This window comes from Danio rerio, chromosome 21 (assembly GCF_049306965.1).
Source record: "Danio rerio strain Tuebingen ecotype United States chromosome 21, GRCz12tu, whole genome shotgun sequence".
NCBI classification, from domain to species: Eukaryota; Metazoa; Chordata; class Actinopteri; order Cypriniformes; family Danionidae; genus Danio; species Danio rerio.
The window spans coordinates 16,057,516-16,079,676 of NC_133196.1; the positions used below are offsets into that span (position 1 = coordinate 16,057,516).

At 37.7% G+C, this 22,161-nt stretch overlaps 1 protein-coding gene across 50 annotated transcripts in view; it reads right to left on the minus strand.

The window, feature by feature from the left end:
- Window positions 1–22,161, minus strand: part of ehmt1b (euchromatic histone-lysine N-methyltransferase 1b) — a 48,044-nt gene that overhangs the window by 9,575 nt on the left and 16,308 nt on the right. For 7 of the 50 annotated variants that reach the window (NM_001172564.1, XM_073934371.1, XM_073934382.1 and 4 more), the window contains 21 exon segments: window positions 174–251; window positions 334–478; window positions 584–748; window positions 3,561–3,715; window positions 3,983–4,087; window positions 5,648–5,749; window positions 5,843–5,965; window positions 6,083–6,189; window positions 6,266–6,348; window positions 6,437–6,637; window positions 6,765–6,991; window positions 7,164–7,307; window positions 8,731–8,876; window positions 9,392–9,535; window positions 9,640–9,757; window positions 9,897–9,965; window positions 10,103–10,261; window positions 10,617–10,780; window positions 10,985–11,147; window positions 11,304–11,791; window positions 13,775–13,862. In NM_001172564.1, the coding sequence (NP_001166035.1) occupies window positions 174–251; window positions 334–478; window positions 584–748; window positions 3,561–3,715; window positions 3,983–4,087; window positions 5,648–5,749; window positions 5,843–5,965; window positions 6,083–6,189; window positions 6,266–6,348; window positions 6,437–6,637; window positions 6,765–6,991; window positions 7,164–7,307; window positions 8,731–8,876; window positions 9,392–9,535; window positions 9,640–9,757; window positions 9,897–9,965; window positions 10,103–10,261; window positions 10,617–10,780; window positions 10,985–11,147; window positions 11,304–11,791; window positions 13,775–13,862 (3,174 nt within the window). 50 annotated transcript variants of the gene reach the window in all.

The following is a 22,161-nucleotide window of genomic DNA, read 5'->3' on the forward strand; positions in this document are numbered from 1 at the left end:
TAGAAAACTATTATGAAATGTGTTGAAAAAATGTTCTCGTTAAACAGAAATTGCAGGGGAAAATATACAGTGGAACAATGATTCTGACTTCAACTACATAACAAATTGCATCAAAACTGTAAAGCACACTGCTTGGATTTCAAGCTCTCTGAAGTGTTATGAAATGGACTTACTTTATCATACCAGCATCTCAGGCTTAGTTGGCCACACATGCAGCTTGCAGAAGAGCAATCGTCTTTACAGACACAGTACTGTGAAGTGAAAACAACATTATATGATCTTTCTCCTTTACTCATAGTATTATTAGTAGCTCCACACTACAGTGAGATTTACCTGCAAGTGAGTGATATTTTTGTCAATGTTCAGAGGGGACGTCACACAGCTATCAGGGACATACTTGTAGTTGTCAGGACAGGGTTCGCTGTCCACTGCATTTACGCACGGGACGGGGACTTTTTCGTAACCTCTAGCGATGTCCCTGAACACAATTACACAGTCATTTATAGGCTTAGTTCCGGTGTAGATAAACATATGTCAGTAATGCGAGCTGGAGGACTGTGAGATGTGAAGGAAGTGGACGTACTTGTTGAGAAGCTTCTCTGTGGCGCCAGCTTTGCGGTTTGCTTCTCTCTGCTTTTTGTTGGCTTGAAGAGCATTCCAGACCTTCGAGCTATGGCTGCAGCACTCCATGGGCGTCTCTCCTTCTTTGTTTTTAAGGTTTACATCAGCACCACGAGACAAAAACAAGCTGCAAGGAGGCACGAGAGAGTCAAACATGACTGTTACGGAATCGCTAAATTACAATTTTAAACTACAACTAAAAACAAAATAATAATAATAATAATAATAATGATGATAATAATGATAATAATAATAATAATAATAATAATAATAATAATAATAATAATAATAATAATAATGAAAATAATAATGATAATAATAATAATTATTATTATTATTATCATTATTATTATAAATAACAGCAGCAACAATATTGTTATGATGTTAATGAATCTACTGTTAATGTTATTGTTTTTATATTACTATTATTATTATTATTATTATTATTATTAGTAATAGTAGTAGTAGTAGTAGTAGTAGTAGTAGTAGTAATAGTAGTAGTAGTAGTAGTAATAGTATACATTTAATTAATATTATAGTATAAATATAGTAATACAGTATTATTGTTGATTGAATGTATAATTAAATCTACTGCAACTTACTAATAATAATGATCATAAATACGAAGAAGAATAAGAAGAAAACAGCAACAACAATATTATTATTAGGGAAGCTCCGAATAATCAGCCAGAGATTGGTATTGGCTAATAATCACATTTCATGACTCGATCTGCAGTCGTTAATCTGGCCAATCTCTTGAACTGATCACAAGTGTTTATTTGTTTACAAGCAGAGGATATATAACAGCTAAAATCTTTTTACATGCAAGAACTGAAAGTTATGCATTTTCAACAATATTGCAAGTTCATTAAAAACAGGCTGGGAACATTAGGGGAGAGAAAAAAAAAAAAAAAAAAAATATATATATATATATATATATATATATATATATATATATATATATATATATATATATATTATATTATATTATATTATATATATATATATATATATATATATATATATATATATATATATATATATATATATATATAAAATTTGAATATTTAATAATAACTTATCGTAATGCACTTATTGTAATAAACGTTTGAACAAAAAGTAGTTTATAGGCCTGTGTCCTTTTATTAAAGAAGTAATGGATTTATAGGTGTGCATCAAATATGCGCTTAAGGCATTATATGCAACAGCTTTCATTTCTTCTACTAAGGCAAGAAATCCACTTAAGTATCATACTTGGAGTGGGCTCAATAGCACAGTGGTTAGTGCGTCGACATACGTCAGGGCATCCCGAGTTCGAATCCCAGCTTGAGGACATTTCCCAACCCCACCCCTCTCTCTCTCTCTTTCGCTTCGCTTGCTGTCTCATTACTGTCCTATCTAATAAAGGCAAAAAGGCCAAAAATAAATCTTAAAAAAAAAAATTGTAATATACTTAGAGTGAAAATTAGATTTTTGCATTATAAAGATTAAAGCATCAGAATTGGTACCTCTTATTGGCTGATCACCATGACAAAGAATTGGTACTTTGTATCGGCTGCAAAAATCCTAATCAGAGCATCCCTAATTATTACGATTATGAATTTATTTAATGCTAATTACATTGTTTTTATATTATTATAATTAGCATACATTTAATAAAATATTATAATTGATTAAATATTTAATTAATATACTGCAACTTATTATAATTATTTTTGTTATTATTAATAGTAGTAGTAGTAGTAGTAGTAGTAGTAGTAATGATGATAATAATAATAATAATAATAATCATAATCATCATCATAATCATCATCATAATAATAATACACATTATTATTATTATTATTAATAATAATAATAATAATAATAATATTTATAAGAATAAATATGATATTAATATGCAATTGTTTTTTATTCTTAAGAACAAAATGGAACAAATACAATTATTTAATATATTTTAACAATCTTTAAATGTAAAATTTAATATATATAGTACAACTTATAAAGTTTATAATACATAAATATATACTGCATCAATTTCATTAAGAACGATTGGAGCTGGAGGCTAACAATAAAGGCTTACGCTCATCATTTCCTGGACAAATTTTATTATTGATTTGTTAACAGTGATTGGGTCCTGAATGTAATATTGCCACTGGAACAGATAGATTATTAGGTGTAGATTTTATTGTCCAGTATAAATCATTGTATTTGCAGACACAAATAAATAAGTATGACATTTTGTTATACAATAACAACTATTATTAGTAGGATTAGTAGCAGTTGCAGTAGTTACTGATAATATAGAATTTTACAGAGAAATGTTAATACTACAATCACCACCATCACCAAACTAACAAATTCTTAATGTTTTTACTGCAATGCACTGTTATTTCTATACCAGTTTGGAACAGAAAAGAACAGTGTGTGCATGCATGTGTGTCTGCATGTGTTCAGTCAAATTTTAATGTGCTGTGTACACTTTTCATTTTAATTCTGAGCTGGAAATAAAACGTACATTGATAAAACATGCCTGAACAAAATTATCTGGAAAATAAAATGTACGTCAATCCATCTATTCCACTGGCAATATTACATTCAGGACTCTAACCAATCAATGTAACTGCCTGCTAACAGATCAATAATAAAATTTGTCCAGGAAATGATGAGCGTAAGCCTTTATTGTTAGCGTCCAGCTCCAATAAATCTACATGACATTAATCCTGTCTCCAAAAAACTGCAGCTTTAAGCTGATTAGGATCTACACAAGCACCTGATTAGGACTGCAGTACATCGGATACGGGTGTAATCCTGCAGTACACTTATCTTCCAGGAGGATGGCTCAGACATTCTTAGGTTGTAAATAAGCCTTGGCACTAGACTGAAAGGATGCAGGCAAATCAATCTTGATTGATAAAACCTAGAGGAGGTTTACTCACTTTACACAGTCAAGCCGGCCCTCTCGCGACGCTATGTGCAACGGCGAGTCTCCGTGGATGTTCATGGTGTTGAGATCACACTTGGCAGTCAGAAAGATCTCGGCTATTTCCACGCAGCCAGAGAAAGCGGCCCAATGCAGACAGATATTCTCCTCCTAGAATGAAGATTGAGATTTGTAACAGATTTATGCATTTATTTTAATGCCATATCAGCTGCTCTGTCTATATCCAGTAGATGGTAACATTGGTAACAAATAGTCAGTTTATATTTTACAATAGTTACTGACTCCTAACAAACATGAATTATAGCAATTTTAACAGATCAAAACCTATGAAAGTACTGAAATTGTGACAGAAAGAATACTACAAAATATTGTTAAAATTCAGATTAATGTGCAATAATTGAGAAGCAGTACACACACCTTGTCTCGTATATTGATATCAGCCCCTTTGGAGAGCAAGAGTTTCACTTGGTCCACATGTTTGTACTCTGTGGCCCAAATCATGGCTGTCCAACCTCCATCATCCTGGGACAAATAAAATGCATTACATTAGAAATCTTGGTCTTTTGGACTCCAAGGCCTCCCATTGCCCACAATATTCAATGCGACTCTAACTTGAAGCAATATAGGATATACAATTTTTTTTTATGACAATTAATATGTGATTAAATATTTTAGAGATTTGAGTAACAAGGAAAATGCATATTTATTTTTATTTTTTTAAAGTGTATTTATTACCTTGTATGACTTGTAGTGTAGAAACAGCAATTTCAACCAACTGGTTACTAGAGAGCTACTGGTGTAGGAGCCATAAGTGTGGTAATATTGTTATATCATGTCTTTTCTAGGGTCTATGTTGATTGAATGTATTTTTTGTTCTATTGTCCGTCCTCCCCTAGTGGTGGATGCATGCATTTTAGTATGTCCTGTAGGTAGCCATCTTAAACAGAAAGTGATGTGGCAAAAGAGACATTTTTGACCTGCATAGCAGCACTTACAGCATGTCACTGTTTTGTCTTATTTAGAAGTATTTATGTTTTGTTACAATGAACTAGTCTTCATCAAAGAGTCTCTGCAGCACTGTCAATAATACTACTGAATCGGTTATAAACCAAATGGTGAAATGCCACTAAATTATAAAACAAATAAATAAATAAGCATTTGCTTACATATTAATGAAAATATTAAAACAAAAACTTTGAAATTAAATTATGATGAAGATATTTCTTTTTGATTGTTAAATGACATCTGTTAAGACTGCTGCTCACAAGAAAAACTCATTTCACGAGGTCTAAAACTTTATTTTAAAAAGTTTTAAAAATTTAACTTTAACAAAATTTAAATTTAAAAATTTAAATTTAACTTAAAAATTTATTCATTCATTCATTCTCCTTCAGCTTACTCCCTTTATTTATCAGAGGTCGCTAAAGCGGAATGAACCACCAACTATTCCAGCATACGTTCTACACAGCAGATGCCCTTCCAGCCGCAACCCAGTACTGGAAAATGGTCTAAAACAGTGGTTCTTAAAATTTTTTTACCAAGTGCCACCTCAGAAAAAAATATTGCTCCAAGTACCACCATAATGACCTGTTAGCACAGGGATATAAAAACACGGGATACGACCCCAACAACTATTACAAATATGGGGAGGAATTTAGCTTCAAATGATAGAATACATAACAAACATTAGAAAATTAAAAATAAAACAAAAGGTTTAGCCTATTAAAATCAATTTACTAATCACATCAGTGACATCTTACACATTAAAGGGTTAAAAGTGTATTTTTTTGTACTTTCGCGTACCACTTGAAGGAAGCCTGTGTACCACTAGTGGTACGCGTACCACAGTTTGAGAACCACTGGTCTAAAACATACAGCACTAAATTCCAGAATCATTAAAATAAATCAAAACCTCTGAGAAACACATTACCAAGTTGTTGATGAGTTTTTACCAAAATGGAGGCCTACTGATCCTAGAAAAATACCCAGATTTGTTTGGCAAATAACTCAAATGGTGAAAATCCCCTAACACCCTCCCACATTTCCAAAACATTACTACAAATGCAAGAGAAAGTTAAAAACCTGGCAGTTAATATCAACAAGGCCTGCAGAGAGCAGATGTTGTACAATGCTGAAATGCCCGTTCTTAGCAGCAAGATGGAGACAAGTTGATCCTTCAACATCCTGAAAATAAAAAAATAAAAAAAACAGGATGTGGTCAATATTTAAACTGATTATTAAATAGGCTTATCAACCTCCGTGCTTGAGGCTACTGACCTTGTGAGAGACGATGGCTCCGGCCCGCAGAAGATATCGCACAGTTTCGAGATGGTTGTTCTCACAGGCCTCCATCAGAGGCGTCCGCTGGTCCTCATCACACATGTCAAGGTTGGCACCAGCCTGAACAATAAGGTGGTCAATTTTCACTAATTTGAGTTTCAGGTTTAGAATGACTCGAAGATGTGTAAATGATGATTTTTTTTAATCGCTGGTAGATTCATTGGCATTTGTCCTTACCTGTACCAGCATATGGCAGACATCCTGATGACCTGCTTCTGCAGCAACATGGAGTGGCGTCCGTTTGTTCTGGCTCTCCATTTTGAAGTTGGGATCAATCCCATCCACTGAGAATAAGGAAAAAAGATATCCAGCACAGAACAGACAACAATGAAAAAAAAATAAAAAATTCAGCTCTCTTACCCAACATTAGTAGGACCTTCTGCAGCTCCCCTTGTTTGGCAGAAATGTACAATTGTTTTGGGTGAAACCGAAGCTTCTTGGGCCTTGAGGGAGTAGAAATGGATTTGCTAATTAACCAGTAAAAGTGAAAAAGGTGCTAAATTAAACAGTTGTAATAGATGGTTTTCTTACTTTTCAGCATCTAGAGCCAGCAGGACACTTTGCAGAGTTTCTTTAGGTGGTCCTGGTGGAAGTGGAAGTCCAGGTGCAGCTGCCATCGCTACAGACCTGGCTTTGGAACCCACAAGGGACAAAGATGTGTCCTGTGATTCTGAAGGTTTGGGTAAGGTGCTGTTTGCTTTTCCCTCTCCAAGTACAGAGAGCCGAGTGGACCTTTAAATGATCAACAGATCAACTTAAAGATAAGATGTGAAAAAACAAAATGAACTACATCCTACAGGAATGCAGTTGCAGGAAGATGTTGTAAAAGGCTACATAACATTATTCAGCTGGCACATACCCTCCAGTGGTAGTGTCCGCTTTGCCCTCTGAGGTGCTGGGTATGCAGGAGCTATGGGTGATGGGTACAGTTGACGTTGTATCTGCCTTGGCAATGGTGACCTCTTTCGCCTTGCTGACTTCCTCTCCACAATGTGGACAAAAGCTCTGCCCATTAAGTACCGAGGCACAGGTCCGATGGAAGCGGTGGGAGATGTTCACCTCTGGCTGACACTCCATGAAGGTACCCTACATGATGGCCACATGAAATACCTTTAAGCGGTTTGCTGAAATGTAGCTGAAGTAAAAACTCAGTGGATATTCAGACACATGCAAGATTCTTGGCAATCGACTTGTCATGCTGTCACTGACACCCAATCAAAAACCTAAAATGTTCTCTTGGGTAAAGCCAAAGACTCACGGCTCTGCAAAAGAAGCCACAGCCAGGGCAGCACTGATGCTTGACCATGCCTGTGCGATGGTCCTCACACAGAACCAGCAGTTGGACAGAATTTGAAGGCCTCATCATCTCGTGCTTCAGCACTGCACTCTGACAACGGCTCAGCTACTCCCAAAACAACAGAGAACCAATTATAATAGAGTTCAGAACCTTGGCTTTTATATAAATTTGTACTGTAACATGACACATGATGTTACAAAAACTGAAGATTTCAAATATTCAGAAGTTAGACAATATGTGTCAAACTCAGCTCCTGAAGGGCTACGGTCCTGCAGACTGATTTGTTCAAACCACCTGTTTGGAAGTTTAGCTGTATCTAGGGGTGCCAAAATTAGGTGGATTGTAGGGCAGATAATATGGACAACTGTCCATAAAAGGATTGCATGAAAAACGTTTCAGGGGGTTGCTCAAATGTAGCTTAAGTAAAACCTCTGTAGCTTTTAGGACAACTGCATAGTCAATAAATTATTGACTATTGATTTGTCATGATGTCATTGAAACTCAATCTAAAAGACCTAAAAGTTTCTCTTGGATGAAGCCAAAGACTCACAGGTCTACAAAGAAGCCACAGACTGGGCAGCACTGAAAGGTTTGCTTGATTACAAGGATCCAGGGGTTAGAACAATTCCAAGGGCCCAGATCAGAAAGAGGGGCTGATGCAGAACTTATACAGAGAGAAACCCAAAGAACTTGATCTTGATTTTAGATGGCCTAAGTGAAAATGGAATCTAAATAATGGACAGTTAACAAACCTTTGAATGTATTGCTCAAATGTGTCTGTTATAAAAACTCTGTAGCTTTTCCAATGCATGCCTTCAGTCAAGAATTTCTTGGTCATGACTTGTTGACACTGAAAGCCAATCGAAGACCTAAAACTCCTGGGCAGCAGACTCCTGGGCAGCACTGGCTTGTTTGCTTGGTTTGATAAATCTAGGAGCGCCAAAATTGTAGAGAGGGATTAGATAACACCAAGAGCCCTGATTAAAGGGGATGCCTGAAACAGGACCAAACAGGAAATCCCTAGAAACATGATCACAATTTTAGGAGGACTGAATAAATATACCGTTAAGTGGAGCAGAACTCACAGTGGTGCTCCTGATCAGGTGTTCAGGTTTATTGAACACCTCATGAAATTGAACCTGATCAATTAAGTTGAGTAAATTGTCCGGAACAAGGTGACCCTTTAGGAACTGAGTTTGAGAGCCCAGAGTTAGATCAATCCTTCTGTAACTATTTCAATGCAAAATACTTCACCCAAACTTTGTTCAGATAGTATATAACAGAGGTTCTCAGCTTTGACCCTCAAGGTCCACATTCTTACAGAGTTTGGCTTAAACCCTAATGACACCTACTTTAAAAAGTCAATTGACATCTTCAGGATTACTAGATACTCCAAGTTAATTTCATTTACAATGTAGACTTCCAGAGTTACGAACCCCTGGTATATAACAAGATGATGCATTCCTGAAAATGCAAACACTGGCACAATCACCATAGATATACATATCCACATGAGCAACTATCTCACCTGGCCGTCAATGCTCTCAGTTGCCATACACTTCCTGTCCGCAAGCGTGAGGATCTCTCGACTCTTGGGTGTCTCCATTCGACAGCTGCATAGAGGCAGTTCCTGCACCATGTCTGCATCTGTGCTCTGCAATGACCCTGAAGCAGCTAAGAAACACCACTTTTAAGAATCTAATATTCATGAGAAGCCACCATTTTTCAAACATAGCTGGGACAAAGCCAATGTTACATCCTATCCATTCATATATCCATCAGAAATATTTCATAGATGCAGCCATTAACGTTTCTGATATGGATTTCTCTAAATTCACGCAAGACCACCAGAGGGCACCATATCTGCTAGAGTGTTGATGACTCATTTGATCCAAGATGGAGGCTACTGCAAAGGCCAGACATTAATCCTCCTCTGAACTTCACACTAATATAACATTCTTCAAATGCAATGATTGTAACCCCTTTGAAAATATCCAAAATAAAACATGACTTCTGATCAGATGACATAACATTTAGACATTTAGAAATGCAAACAACAAAACTTTAAGGGAAAAGAAATTCACATTATTTAATCAAAACAAGACATCCATTTACACCTCCTCACATAGATTTCCCCAACAAATACAATTGATACCTTCCCAATTTAAGCAGGACAAATTTGGTTTCACCTGTATTTTGAGATGTCAATAAGGCTTCCTGTGCTGCTAGATTGAGAGAGTCTAGAGGGACTTCTTTATACTCCTTTCTGTGAGCAGTAGGGACTGATGGGGCGCTCTGGCTTTCTGGCCGAGACTGGATCTCCGTTACTGGAGCTAGGATGGGACAGACATAAAGAGAATTGTAAATGAAACAAATTAAAATTTAAAGTGCTGCCCTACACCTGATATTTCAGGAAAACATGCATTTAAACTCTCACCAGAAACCTTGTCCGTTTTTGCTTTCCATTTCCTCTTGCGTTTCCTTGACGGTCGGAGCCAGGCATGATCTCCTTTGGCTTTCTTTTTCCATTTCTTTTTCAAACTGGATTCTGAACTCTGAAGAGGATAGACATAAGTCACAGTCAACAAATGGAGCAATACAGATCTGTGAAACTGAAAAACCTTCCATCTAAATTACTCCTGGTTATTCGAGTGTCCTTTAACACTCAATATTTGAAAACGTTTAATAACTCACCAAGTCTGATTCATCCCCTTCCTCTTCACCTTCACAGTCTTGAGACTCCTCAGACTCTTCTTCCAGGGGCTTGTGAATGAAAAATGTACAAATAAACATTTTAGGCTATTTTACCTTAAACATACAGATTCAGTGTACAAGCCATTTGCAATCCAAAGGAGTGAATTACACAATGACCAACACTTCCATTTCTTCTGAATTCCCACCTGTGAGATCGAAGGTATCCTAGGTTCCTCATGTGAAGCTTTGGCTCCATCTTCTGTGACTAGCTCTTCTTCATCCTCTGTGTCTTCCCCTTCCTCTGACTCCTCCTCATCAGACTCATTATCCATTTTCTCTCCATTCACACGCACAATCTCCTTTGGCTGTTGTGAAGTCAGAACAGAAAGACTGGCATTAGATATCAATGTTCCAATGGCTTCCAATGGTTTCCAAAACAATGGTAGGCAATTCTTTCATACACCGAATAGCAGTACTGGTGTGCGTTCCCTTATAGAAAACAATGTGTATGACTCTAAAAAGCATCCCATGACAGGACGTGGTGCTTTGAGTCTGTTGTACGACCCCCTGCAGCTTTCTGAAGTACAGGAAGGGTCAACCAACATGCAATACAACATTAAGAAAATATTACTTCCAATCAAAACTCCGCCTATGCAACTCAGAGGTAACTTTTAATAACACAGTAAGAAAAGGTTTTAATTTGGTGGTTCAACTTCTGACCTTAGGGTTGGGTGGAGACTGGGATATCTGCTGAAACATCTCCAGAACTGTGCGTTGTTTCAAGACTTTGTTTTTCTTCTTGGGTACAAGACTATATGTTCCCATCTTTCTTTTTTTCTTCCTTGATACGGCTGCTACTGAGGGAGAGACAGGTCTGGGTTCAACTGTCGATGCATAAAGAGAGAATTCTGGAATACAGGTCATTTCAAGCATTATTTCACTGTACAAGCAATCATACATCTATGTAAAAACTGTAAAAAAAAAAAAAAAATTTGTGAAAATTTGGTACTGCCAATATTTTTAGTAGAGTCTACATACAAGTAAACAAAACATAACTAGATACAAAGAAAGATTAAAGAGCGTGTAACCTATTTGTGGCTTGGCAGGTGTGGTGTTCGGTACAGATGTGGCGTCAGTTTGGCTTTGAGGTAGCTGATTCTGGATTAGAGATGGCTGAGGCTGCACTGCCTCTGGTTTGCCTGCACTGTCATCTTTTACCACGACTGGCTCTTTATTTTCCCTGTTCAAAAGCTGAAGAAGGAACACAAATGTGATTAATTGTATCCATGACCGTGATTCATGAGCAGACCTAAATAAAGGCCAAAACAAGGTAGTGGTGAATGCGCTGTCGTCATGACTAGTGCAGCTGATGTAGGAGAAATTTTCATGGCAGTAAATCCTCATTACCTTTAGTGTCTGGTTTGAGGCCGGCCTTGACATAGTTTTACGTGCACGATGTACTGTTGGTGGGGGTGTTTTTGAAATGATGCCATTTTTAGTCTCTGTTTCTGCTCGTCTCTCTGTTAGACTTGGTCCTTGGCTTGCACCACTGTTTGAAGAACCCTGGTCTAGAGATTGCAACACTGAAGGCGGTGAGCTTTTAGTCCCATGCCCCAATGTGGTACCCCCAGTGGGGGACCAGTTAGTCCTGTGAGGGGCTGACACTGTATCTTCCTTTACTTTGCTTAGAATATATCCATTACTGCCTACTTTTGAGCCATGCGGTGGCTCAGTTTCTGATAGCCCATTCTCCATGGTTGAGGGTCGTGCTGGTGACCCTTGTGTAGAGAGGTTCTGTTCATTTCTCTTTGTGTCCATATTTTCATAGGTCCCATTCTGCTCAATGGCCTCTCTAAGAGGGCCTGTTCGCCCATCCTGGTGATCATCATCTCCTCCTATGTGGAAATAACATTAACAAAAAAAAAAGATTACTTAATTTCACAACCTCTAAATTTGCAGGATTGGTTTCAACAGAAGTTGGCACATCATTTAGGCCAAGGGTGTCAAACTTGGTTCCTGGAGGGCTGCAGCCCTGCACAGTTTAGTTCCAACCCTGCTCCAACACACTTAAGCTGCGGGTACACTTGACTTTTCTCCCCATAGACTTCCATTCATACCCACGCAAATGCGTCAGACCAGAAACACAGGGTCATGCGTTAAGCTTGGTGAACTCTGACCTGCGAAATTGTATAACTTGACTGCGTGAGACTAATCGAGGATCAAAACATGACCTTTCTGGACAGAAATTTAAAACATGGAGCAATCGCTCGCTTTTTTTAATGTCTAATAATCTTGTTTAATCCCGCCCCTTTTCGCAGCGTCGTACAACAGAATTTCACACACACAAACTCTAGTGTGACTGCAGCCTTACCTGTAGGTTTCAAACAAACCTGAGGACTCAATTACTTTATTCAGGTGTGTTTAATTAGGGTTTGACCTAAGCTGTTTGACACCTCTGATTGAAGCTGCGGTCACTCTGGACTTTTCTCTCCATAGACTTTTATTCATATGCACATGAATGCATTAGACCGGAAACGCAAGCTTGTGCGACAAGTTTCACAGTTTGCTGCGTTGCAAAGTTCAAGCTTGGTGAACTCTAACCTGCAAAATTGCATGACTTGACTGCGTAAGACCAATCGAGGATCCAAACATGACCTCTCTGGACAGAAATTTAAAATATGGACCAATCGCTTGCTTTTTTAATTGTCTAATCTTCCTGTTTAATTCCGCCCCTTTTCAAAGTGCCGTGCAACAAAATTCCGCATTCTCAAACTCTAGTGTGACCGCAGCTTGAGGCAAAAACAAAACATATGCATGCTAAGAATGTACAAGTAATGCTGAGTTCAGACTGAATGATTTTAGCCCGATTTTGACTCACCGACAGCTTTTGAGAAAATCGCAGACAGATGCCTGAAATCATAGGCAAGTTGGTGCTCGTTCACGTGAGTAACAATCACACCGAGTGAGCTATTAAAGACGTGATCTGAGAGAATCGCAGATGAGTCGCTGACACCCGTGAGATATTTGGCATGCTAAATATCTGGACCTGTTGCCAATTCAAAATCATGTCATGTGAATTATGTTGATTGAAAATATCACCTACAGCCAATGATAAGCAGCATCCGCTAGTGAGGGTATCTGCAATCCAGCGGGAGGTTGGGGGAGATGTTAAAAGTGCTTATTTCTAATCTATTTGGACCCAAGAAATGGAGGAAAAACTAGTGGAAATTTGGCAGGAACCTCCATGTCTGTTTGAAAACACAGGTGTGCAAAATAGCCCACTAAAACTTCTTTCTCATTATGTAGTTAATAACAAAAGATATACTGTGTGACCTTGCGTTGTTTCCATGTCACTTCTCGCATGTGTTTGGTTGTGAGACGTAGTTTAAGAACCGAGACAAAGTTGTCGGCGATTCTTCCTATACTTTGAAAATCATGCAGTCTAAACCTGGCACAAGGCTCTTAAATGAGAAGTAAACAATGAAAGAGAGAAAGACATTTTTTATACTTTGTGTGTGTATATATATATATATATATATATATATATATATATATATATATATATATATATATATATATATATATTTATTTATTTAATAACTCAGTAAATTCTTCTAAAAAAAAATGCATTATTTAAACTGTATACAGTAGCTCTTTCATTCATAAATCTATATGTAGGGCTACGGTTTAGATCAGATAAAATATTTTGTAATATTGCTTTGCACCCCTAAATTTAATTAAAAAGAATTAATAAAAAACAACAATAAATAACTTGGATATATTAACCTACAAGACATTAAGAAGCTAACCAAAATGCAGAAATTAAATAAAAGTCAAGATCAGCATAAAAAATGCTTAATAACAATTTTTGTGTTTACCTTCTTCTTGATCACTGCGAGACTCTTTTGTCCCCTCGGACTTCATGGTTTCCCTCTTGCCTGAATTCCCATTGGCCAAACTGGAGGGCTGAAAACAAGCACACAGCTGAATTACTGGGTTTCCATAACATACGTAATGTCATGGGAAAAATGTATTTGTAAACCATGAGTAATGATGAATAATACATCTTTTAATACAAGGGTGACAGTGCGTGAAGTCAATAAATAAAACTTCAGTACAAGCTAGGCTGATGACAAGGATAACCTGCCTCAAATGATTAAAGTGACATCAGGTATCAAAGCGCATCAAATTAGAGTTAGGATCTAAATTAAATGACCCAGTGTTTTCCAAAATAACAGAAAATCATTATGGCAACTGGCAACAAAACACAAACACTGACGAGGAAGAAAAAAAAACATGACCTCCCTTTGGGAATGTGAGAGGCTTATCCCACAGGTTCAGTCTGAACAACATCCGAAAAACGAGGACTTTGATTGGCTGGGCTTTGAGCTGACAGTCAATCCTGAGTCGAGTAATATTTTTATGAGATTTACCATCTCCCAATGCCCTAAGCCAGAACTTATTCAACAAAATCCCTCAGAATCTTTCAACTAAAACAGCAACCAATAAGTCAAATAAATATTCATCTTTATTGAAAATTACCCAGTCGTGACCAGGCTGAAATGTTATGCCATCATGTCATTTATAGCAATAACAACAATATGAGAGCATGGACACTGAGGCCCAGCATCCCAATTACCTTCCTAATTGCCACCGTTTTTCTCGATCACAGTTTATATGTTCTGGTTGAATCAGCCACTTTCATTCCTGACTCCAGGTTCACCGGAAGTGCACAGTCGGATTCAAAGCCTGATAAATACCATGTGGAATATCTCTCCTGCTACGCTAAGTAAAGCAAAAATAAACAAATGGCAACAAATCCCTGCTTCAGCAAGACTTTTATGATCTCTCTGCAAAAAAAGACAGACTTGTACAAAAGCAGACCTCAACTGACACACCAAAACATCAGAAAAACTATGACAAAAACTGTTAGTCACATCAGCCACATCCCTAAGATCACAACTAAAGAAACCATGTTCGAACCTCAAGTCTTGTTCCTAAAGCCAAAGTATATTATCTACAGGTCTGGGAAGTTACCTGAGATCATACATTATCCTTTGAGCTACGACTCAACTTACAACCACATCCTAGGAAGCTACGACAAAGCTGCAATAATGTCAGGTGATCATCAAGAACTCCAGCTTGACCCAATTGACCTAATTTGTCATTAAACTACAAGTTTCAAATGAACCCTGGAGGCAAAACAAACAGCATGAGGTGATGATACACTTGTTGATTTTTTTATCATCTAGAAGCAAAGACAGACGTCCTCAAGCCATGCAACTAAAGAGGTGCATCCAGTCTCACTCACATACCAGCCTCAAACTACTGGAGTGAATCTCTGCGGCCAGGCTCAAAAAGGAAGAGGTAGGTCACAGGGTGCAGTAATTACAAGCAAATCCAAGCTTTCTCCCAACACTTGTCCCCTCCCCCACACCAGCCCCGGTCCCCAGACCTCATCTGATTGGCAGACACACCAGCTGCCTTCCGTTGCACAGCCAGAAAATGTCTGCCGCTCGTTGGAGCTGCTCTTGCAACAAAGGAGGTTGTGTGGCTTTCTGTTCCTCTCTCTCACCAGCAGGGGATCCACTTCATAATAAGAGTCCTCTATTTCCCTGACCAAATCAGGCAAGATCTGCCCCACTGACATTACAAAAGCACCATCACACCATATCAAATCAGCCCCACGTTGACTGTGGTTAAACTCCAAGGTCTGTTACGTCTGGACGTTCTGTCTCAGCTCTGTATCTGCATCTCTGATGCAATCACACCTTGGTGTTTACAAAATGTCAAACAGAGTTGGGTGTACAGGTTTTTTAAAGAAACAATTCCTCTGTCTAGAGCAGCGTTTCTCCAACCTTTTATGTCTTTTGTGCCTCCACTACCCCATCAGTGAGGTTCAAGTATCCATCCACAGTAACAAAACCCAATTAACGATTAATTTGTATAGTGGCATGCAATCACCATCCCATCTAAATTTTTGTCATTAGAAGAGTAAATCTGCTTCTGTCTTACAACTTATTAGTTCAAGTTTGTTTAATAAGCAACAATGCGATATTAAAATCCGATGAGAGTTATAATGTAGTGTATTTGTTGTCCGTTTAATGGCTGCAATACAGCAAAATCTTTAGAAGCAAAAGACAGACGTCCTCAAGCCATGCAACTAAAGTGGTGCATCCAGTCTCACTCACATACCTGCCTCAAACTACTGGAGTAAATCTCTGCAGCCAGGCTCAAATAAGCAACAACACATTCATAAATTACTGACAAAATCCTACTGGATGAATCATTAAAATCTGATGCGAGTTATAATGTAATGCATTTGTTGTCCGTTTGATGGCTTTTTATACAGCTAAAACTAAAACTTCCAGGTGCCTTATTTCAACTCTTAAATATCCCTGGTTGGGAAACACTAGCTTAGATTGCTTCAGAAATTGGTTTATAGCATATATTGCATTATATTAGCAGAACATTTTGAGACATAGAGAGAATATCTGAAAATCTCAAGCAGCAAACAGCATCCTTTCATCTTGACACCTGAAAATAGGCCTTGAGAAAGAGGACCTCCAGTTACAAAGAGAAGTGGTTTAAAATATTCACCGTTAGTTACCAAAACTAAGTCCATTTTACATGTGCTGGCACAGTGTTGTTTCGTCCATCACAAAGGTAAACTTATACTGATCAAATAATCCCAGCCAATTAGCCAGATAAACTAGATTATCTTTTTCTCTTCTTTGGTTCTTACATAATAAGCAGACTTGTATGCTACTATATAGTTTGTTTAGTTCCCTTAAAGAAAACAACTGCAGAATAAAGTAAACTGTATGACCTCTTGCTAAGTCTTGCTTTGGGATGATGATGAAGTGCATTAAAGACCAAGTACTGTGTACAAGTGTCACATCTAAAGTGAACTTGCTCGCATGCACAAAGTTCCCTACTACTTCCAGACTGAAAACCAGTGTGGATTTTTGAAGTTTAGAGTTGCCTTAGTGCAGGAATATGAACAAATTCAAATCTGTAGCTGATTGTAAAAACCTGGCACCATCTCCACATTGCACAAGGTCACAGATGTTCTGACCCAATAACCACAGCTTGCACAATCTGATGCACTGTCATTCCTAGCATGCATGGCTGTTTTGAGTGCAACCATTCACAGCTTTGCAGCATAAAGAACTTGCCACAGCCGTATTTGAAATGATAAACAATCAATAAAGCTGCATTTTGCCACTTGCCATTCACAGACTCATCCAAACTCAATCCATGTCCTTTTATGTCATAAACCATCATTCCAAGTATTACCTCCAGTGATCTCTTCATTGCCCAAACAACTGCCAAGCAGACAAGCTAAAGAGGATCCCCAAAACCAGGTCCCGAATTCCTCTCACTGAGAAAAAAAGCATTCGAGTATGATTACCCAGTTGTTTCCCTGGATCTCCCCCTACTGGCCAAAGAGGGAACATTCTCAATAGAGGAAAAAGAAGGGAAGTGCCTTCTGGTCCTTTCCACCATGTTGTAACCACAGTGTTTACTGATACGACGAGCCAGACAGAGAATGTTTTCACTGTATATGGAGAACGGGATTGGGATTTTGGTGGACTGGGGATAGGTAAACAGCCTCTATTTGTTGCAAGCAACATATCTAGAGTTTATTTTAAGATTCAAGGAATAATTAATGCTTTAATTATGAACTGAATCTCTATTAAATAACTCGATTTAATACAGCTAATACGAAGCAAAAAAATTATATAAACACACACATGCACAATTTAGTTTATAAAACTACACTGGGAGCCAAAAAAAACACTTTAACATCCCCAAATCCATGATGTCAATTTTCCTCATGAATAAAATACCTGCTATAATACAGATTAAATCTGCTTAGCGTTTTATCAAAAGCTGGTTGGGATGTAGTTTTACACTCTAATGACCTATTTCAATGTCCACAGAGAGTGCAAATGCACTCTTTCTTTTGAACTCTCCAGCAATAAACAGGTTTTTCCATTCCAGATGCATATGATCATCAACTCTGATATCTGCTTAGAGTTAACCAGCCATCTAGTGGGATTTTAAACACTTGACTTTAACAATCCAAGATGTTGATTCATAGGTAAACAGGGGTTTGTTTCATGCTGTTCAGCAGCAGCCATCAAAATGCAAACAACAAAACTACATAAGACTTTTGTTGACTTCACATTCCTAATAGCTTCAACACAAACTGCAAGCCCAAAGTGCAATGTCTTAATGAGGACGTATGAAATATGAGAGTGCTAAAAATGATTCACACCTTCGGTTTTAATATCCAGTTACGTGTGCATCCAAACGTCAGAGCCAAAGCAACCGTTCAGAGTGTCATCTGCGGCTGTGACTCACACATTAATGCCAATCAATGAAGAAACCAAAATGTGAGCAAAGACCCAGGGGAACATGACCAATCTACTGAAAAAGAACAAATGAAGCCTGGAACCAGATTCATTACAAAAATTAAGCCAAATCATATGAGGCAAAAATGGAAAAAAATAAAAAAAACAGCAGGCTTTTATGCCATTGTGTTTGGTGTCAATCCACATTGGAATAAAAAACAGGTACAAAAAGGCAGGACATATTAAGGCTGAGACTGGGAAAAACAACAGGCCTCATTCTTTAGGTCTTGCAGCAAGGACTAATCACTAAACTGTGTCATCTTTCTTGTCCTGGAACCTGCTTTTTGTTAACATCCCTATATGCAACAAAGTTTAAAATATTTCTCCTAAAAAACATTCAAAATTCAAGTTTTCAGATGTACTGTCTCCTTGTCTCTCCATATTGGCAGCCTAAAAACCTCTCAACAGGCCTGGGCCTGCAGACTTGGTTCTCCCTGAACTATATGTCAGTTAGGAAACGCATATTACCACACATCCATTTCCACAGTAAGCATAATGTGCACACATAGTATTCATTAAAAATCTGTAACATTTGGCAGAATGTACCAGCACACAGTATCCCACAATGCAGCACACAAACAACCGACCAGCCATTTCATGTGTGGTAAATAAACCAACTTCAGCCATTTCCAAAATCAACACTTGATCTGACTACCATGGCTGGGCGATATGGCAAAAATACAATCTCCATAATTATTTTGCATATTATATATATATATATATATATATATATATATATATATATATATATATATATATATATATATATATATATATATATATATATATATATATATATATATATATTTCGATATAAGTTGTTAATGCTTCCAAATTTAAAAGAGTATCCCAACAACGAATGAAGTCTAAAAAAATTTGAGGGTCCATTAAATGGCATAACATATTTTCGACCGATAAATCTTTGGTGACAAAACATCTCTATTATCAACACACTTTTAGCTTCCTATTGTTGTACATTTCTGCTATGTGATTAGCTCTTAGATCAATGTAGAGTAAAAAAAAGTCCAGAGCTTATCATTGCTATTAGGGGTGTGAACCTCCACTGGTCTCACAGTTTGGTTATGATGATCATGCCATCAATTTGGTTCATCAACGATGCTTTCCATACATAATTAGATTTTTTTCTTTTTTCTTCAAAACACAATGTTTTATTAAAATCTAGAAATATATATATATGTATATATACTATTTGTAATAAAATGTTATCCTTTAATACAAGCAGACAAATATATGAACTGTACCTTTAATTTGACCTGCTTAAAAAAAAACACTCTTTTTGAATGCTTTAGACAAAACTCCAATACATGCACAGAAGAGAACATGAACATTTATAGCATAAACACTAATGTAAATATTATCCCGCTTGCTTTTTGAGCACTATCAAGCAAATTCTTACACTCCTATGACTGATCATTGTCTTCACCTGCTCAATAGAAGGGGCTGCAATTGGCTTTAAAAATATGCATACTATGCATATACTACGCATAATATGCTGATATCATGAATAATCCGTAATAGACGGAGTGGAGAGAACTTGCACCTCAGGCACGCTTGTGTCTGGATCCACAAGAATCGATTTAACAGCCGAGAGGAAAGACAAAGTTACCCCACGAACACCCCAGCTGGTCAAATGTCCGAAGTGAGAGAGAGAGAGAAAGAGAGAGAGAGAGAGAGAGAGAGAGAGAGAGAGAGAGAGAGAGGCAGAGATGGATTTTTACAGCATTTCTCCATAGTAGTAAAATAGCGGCACGTGCTGTACCTTCTTCAGTGTCAGTCAAAGACTGTCCACCAAACTCACAAGCAAAGAATTGTGCACTAGTATCTTGTTTTTAAGTAGTAGGAGTGTTTTATTTGCCCGCCCATGCCTCCTTGCCAAAGTATTCTAGCGCAACATCGCACATTTCAGATAAATGACATCAGTAATAACCGGTTATGATCCGTTACAGAACCGTTATCAAATTGTCCCCATCTTCATCGCGGTGCACCGAAGAAACAATTAAATTTGAAACCCCTAATTGTTTATTGACAAATTTTATCATGATTTAATATAATAATCGTGTATCGGCGCAGCCCTACTTGCTGCAATTTAAGCGTTTTATGACAGCCATAGAAATCAATGAATGTAGCATACTACAGGTCGAAGCATTTATTGTCGTATGAAAAGCATAGTTTCACATATTAATTGAAGCCAGTATGAATCCAAAATGGTGACCATATATCCTCCTTACTGTCTGCTTCTTAAACGGGGATAAAATAGGAAGGGACTTGATTTTGTCCTTTTGGAATTGACTGCACAGTCCACACCATTCTCCAATTCTACATTCTTAAGGATTCATCAAATAAGGACATCAAAAACGATGATTCGAATGGAGATGCAAGCATATAAACCATCACTTCAGTGTTTATATGCTGCCCTGTATTCAAAAAGCTCTCCTCTTGCTTTATAATACTCTAAAAATCGGTGCCAAAAGAGAAACAACCAGCTGACCACAGATGCTTATTAATCCTCTGGATTTTCTCTCAAGACTTCAAACGTTGACTCAGACCTCTATGAAGGAAGGAAAAGACACTGTTGAAGGCTTCAAGCTCAAACGGATTTGACACTGCGTGTTCTTGTTTCAGCTGAGAGGGCCGTTGACTATAGCACTGGCTCAAAGCTTAAGAGGAAGAATGGGCGCCATATTTCAGTCGTTTCTCAGAGCGTTCCTCTCTCCTAAACATCAATGGACCCAAAGTGAATGATGAGATGAGTAAGTGATGACAAAACACAAGGAATGAAGATGACGAGTCTCAAATGATGCACATTCAGAACCAGCATGATGAAGAATCCAAGCACTGAATCACCATAGGTGTTCCTCCATTGGTCTCATACCTGCTTTCACAACGATGGCCTCTGTTGAGGGAGAAAGAGCTTCGAGCAGACTGCTCCTGTTTTCTCTTCTCCTCCCGCATGCAAGCATTCAACCGGCTTGTTGATCATGTGACCTACAGGCTCCCTCTGTCGGCCGAGCTAGCTAAAGCTAACACTGGGCATGCTCAGTCAGTTCAAATTTCATTTTTTTTTCTCCTGAGAGAAGGGCAACGACGAATTCAGGCAGCCATGTCATTGCTCTAAAGGAGCAGGGAAGGTATGGTGAAGTCTTAGAGACGTGAAGCTCTGCCGTCTACTACAGGAACCAGGAGCCAGGCAGTGTTATCCTTAATCTGCTGTCGTCTCTCAAGAGGTCTTTATCTCCACTGAGCCCCTTAGTAGGGCGCGGATGTCACAGGAGACACAAGGCCCAAAGAGGCCAGTGGCAAAAACATTTCCTAATGTTAGTAGTCAAATTAAAAATTGTCTGGAAGCAACCTATTTGGTACATTGTGTTTACCAGATGCAGAAATCTGTAAAAGGTACGAAAATACCAGCACAGGCTAATGAAAGAAGGCAAACTGTATATGGTCCTAACGAATCAGCTAAAAATTCAGGGTTAATACAAGGGATGTGTACTGGAGTCCATGAAGGTAAAATGACTCCTTCAAAAGACACATTAGGAGCAGCATTTTTCACAAATACACAGATATAGTTTCAACCAAACAATCTGGATTCTTTTCAAACAATTATGGATTCTCTAAGGTTACAAATCCATGTCTTTAATAATCCATGGCTTTAATCATTACTGAAGCATATTTTTTCTTTCTTTTTAAAAAGATATCTGCATTTAAAATGCATAGTCATTGCTAGGGAAATACGAAACCAAAGTACATATTAAAGTACATCTTTTGTTGATGTCACAGTAAACACAGTAACAACGACACAGTAACCATAAGCTCAAAATCTGACC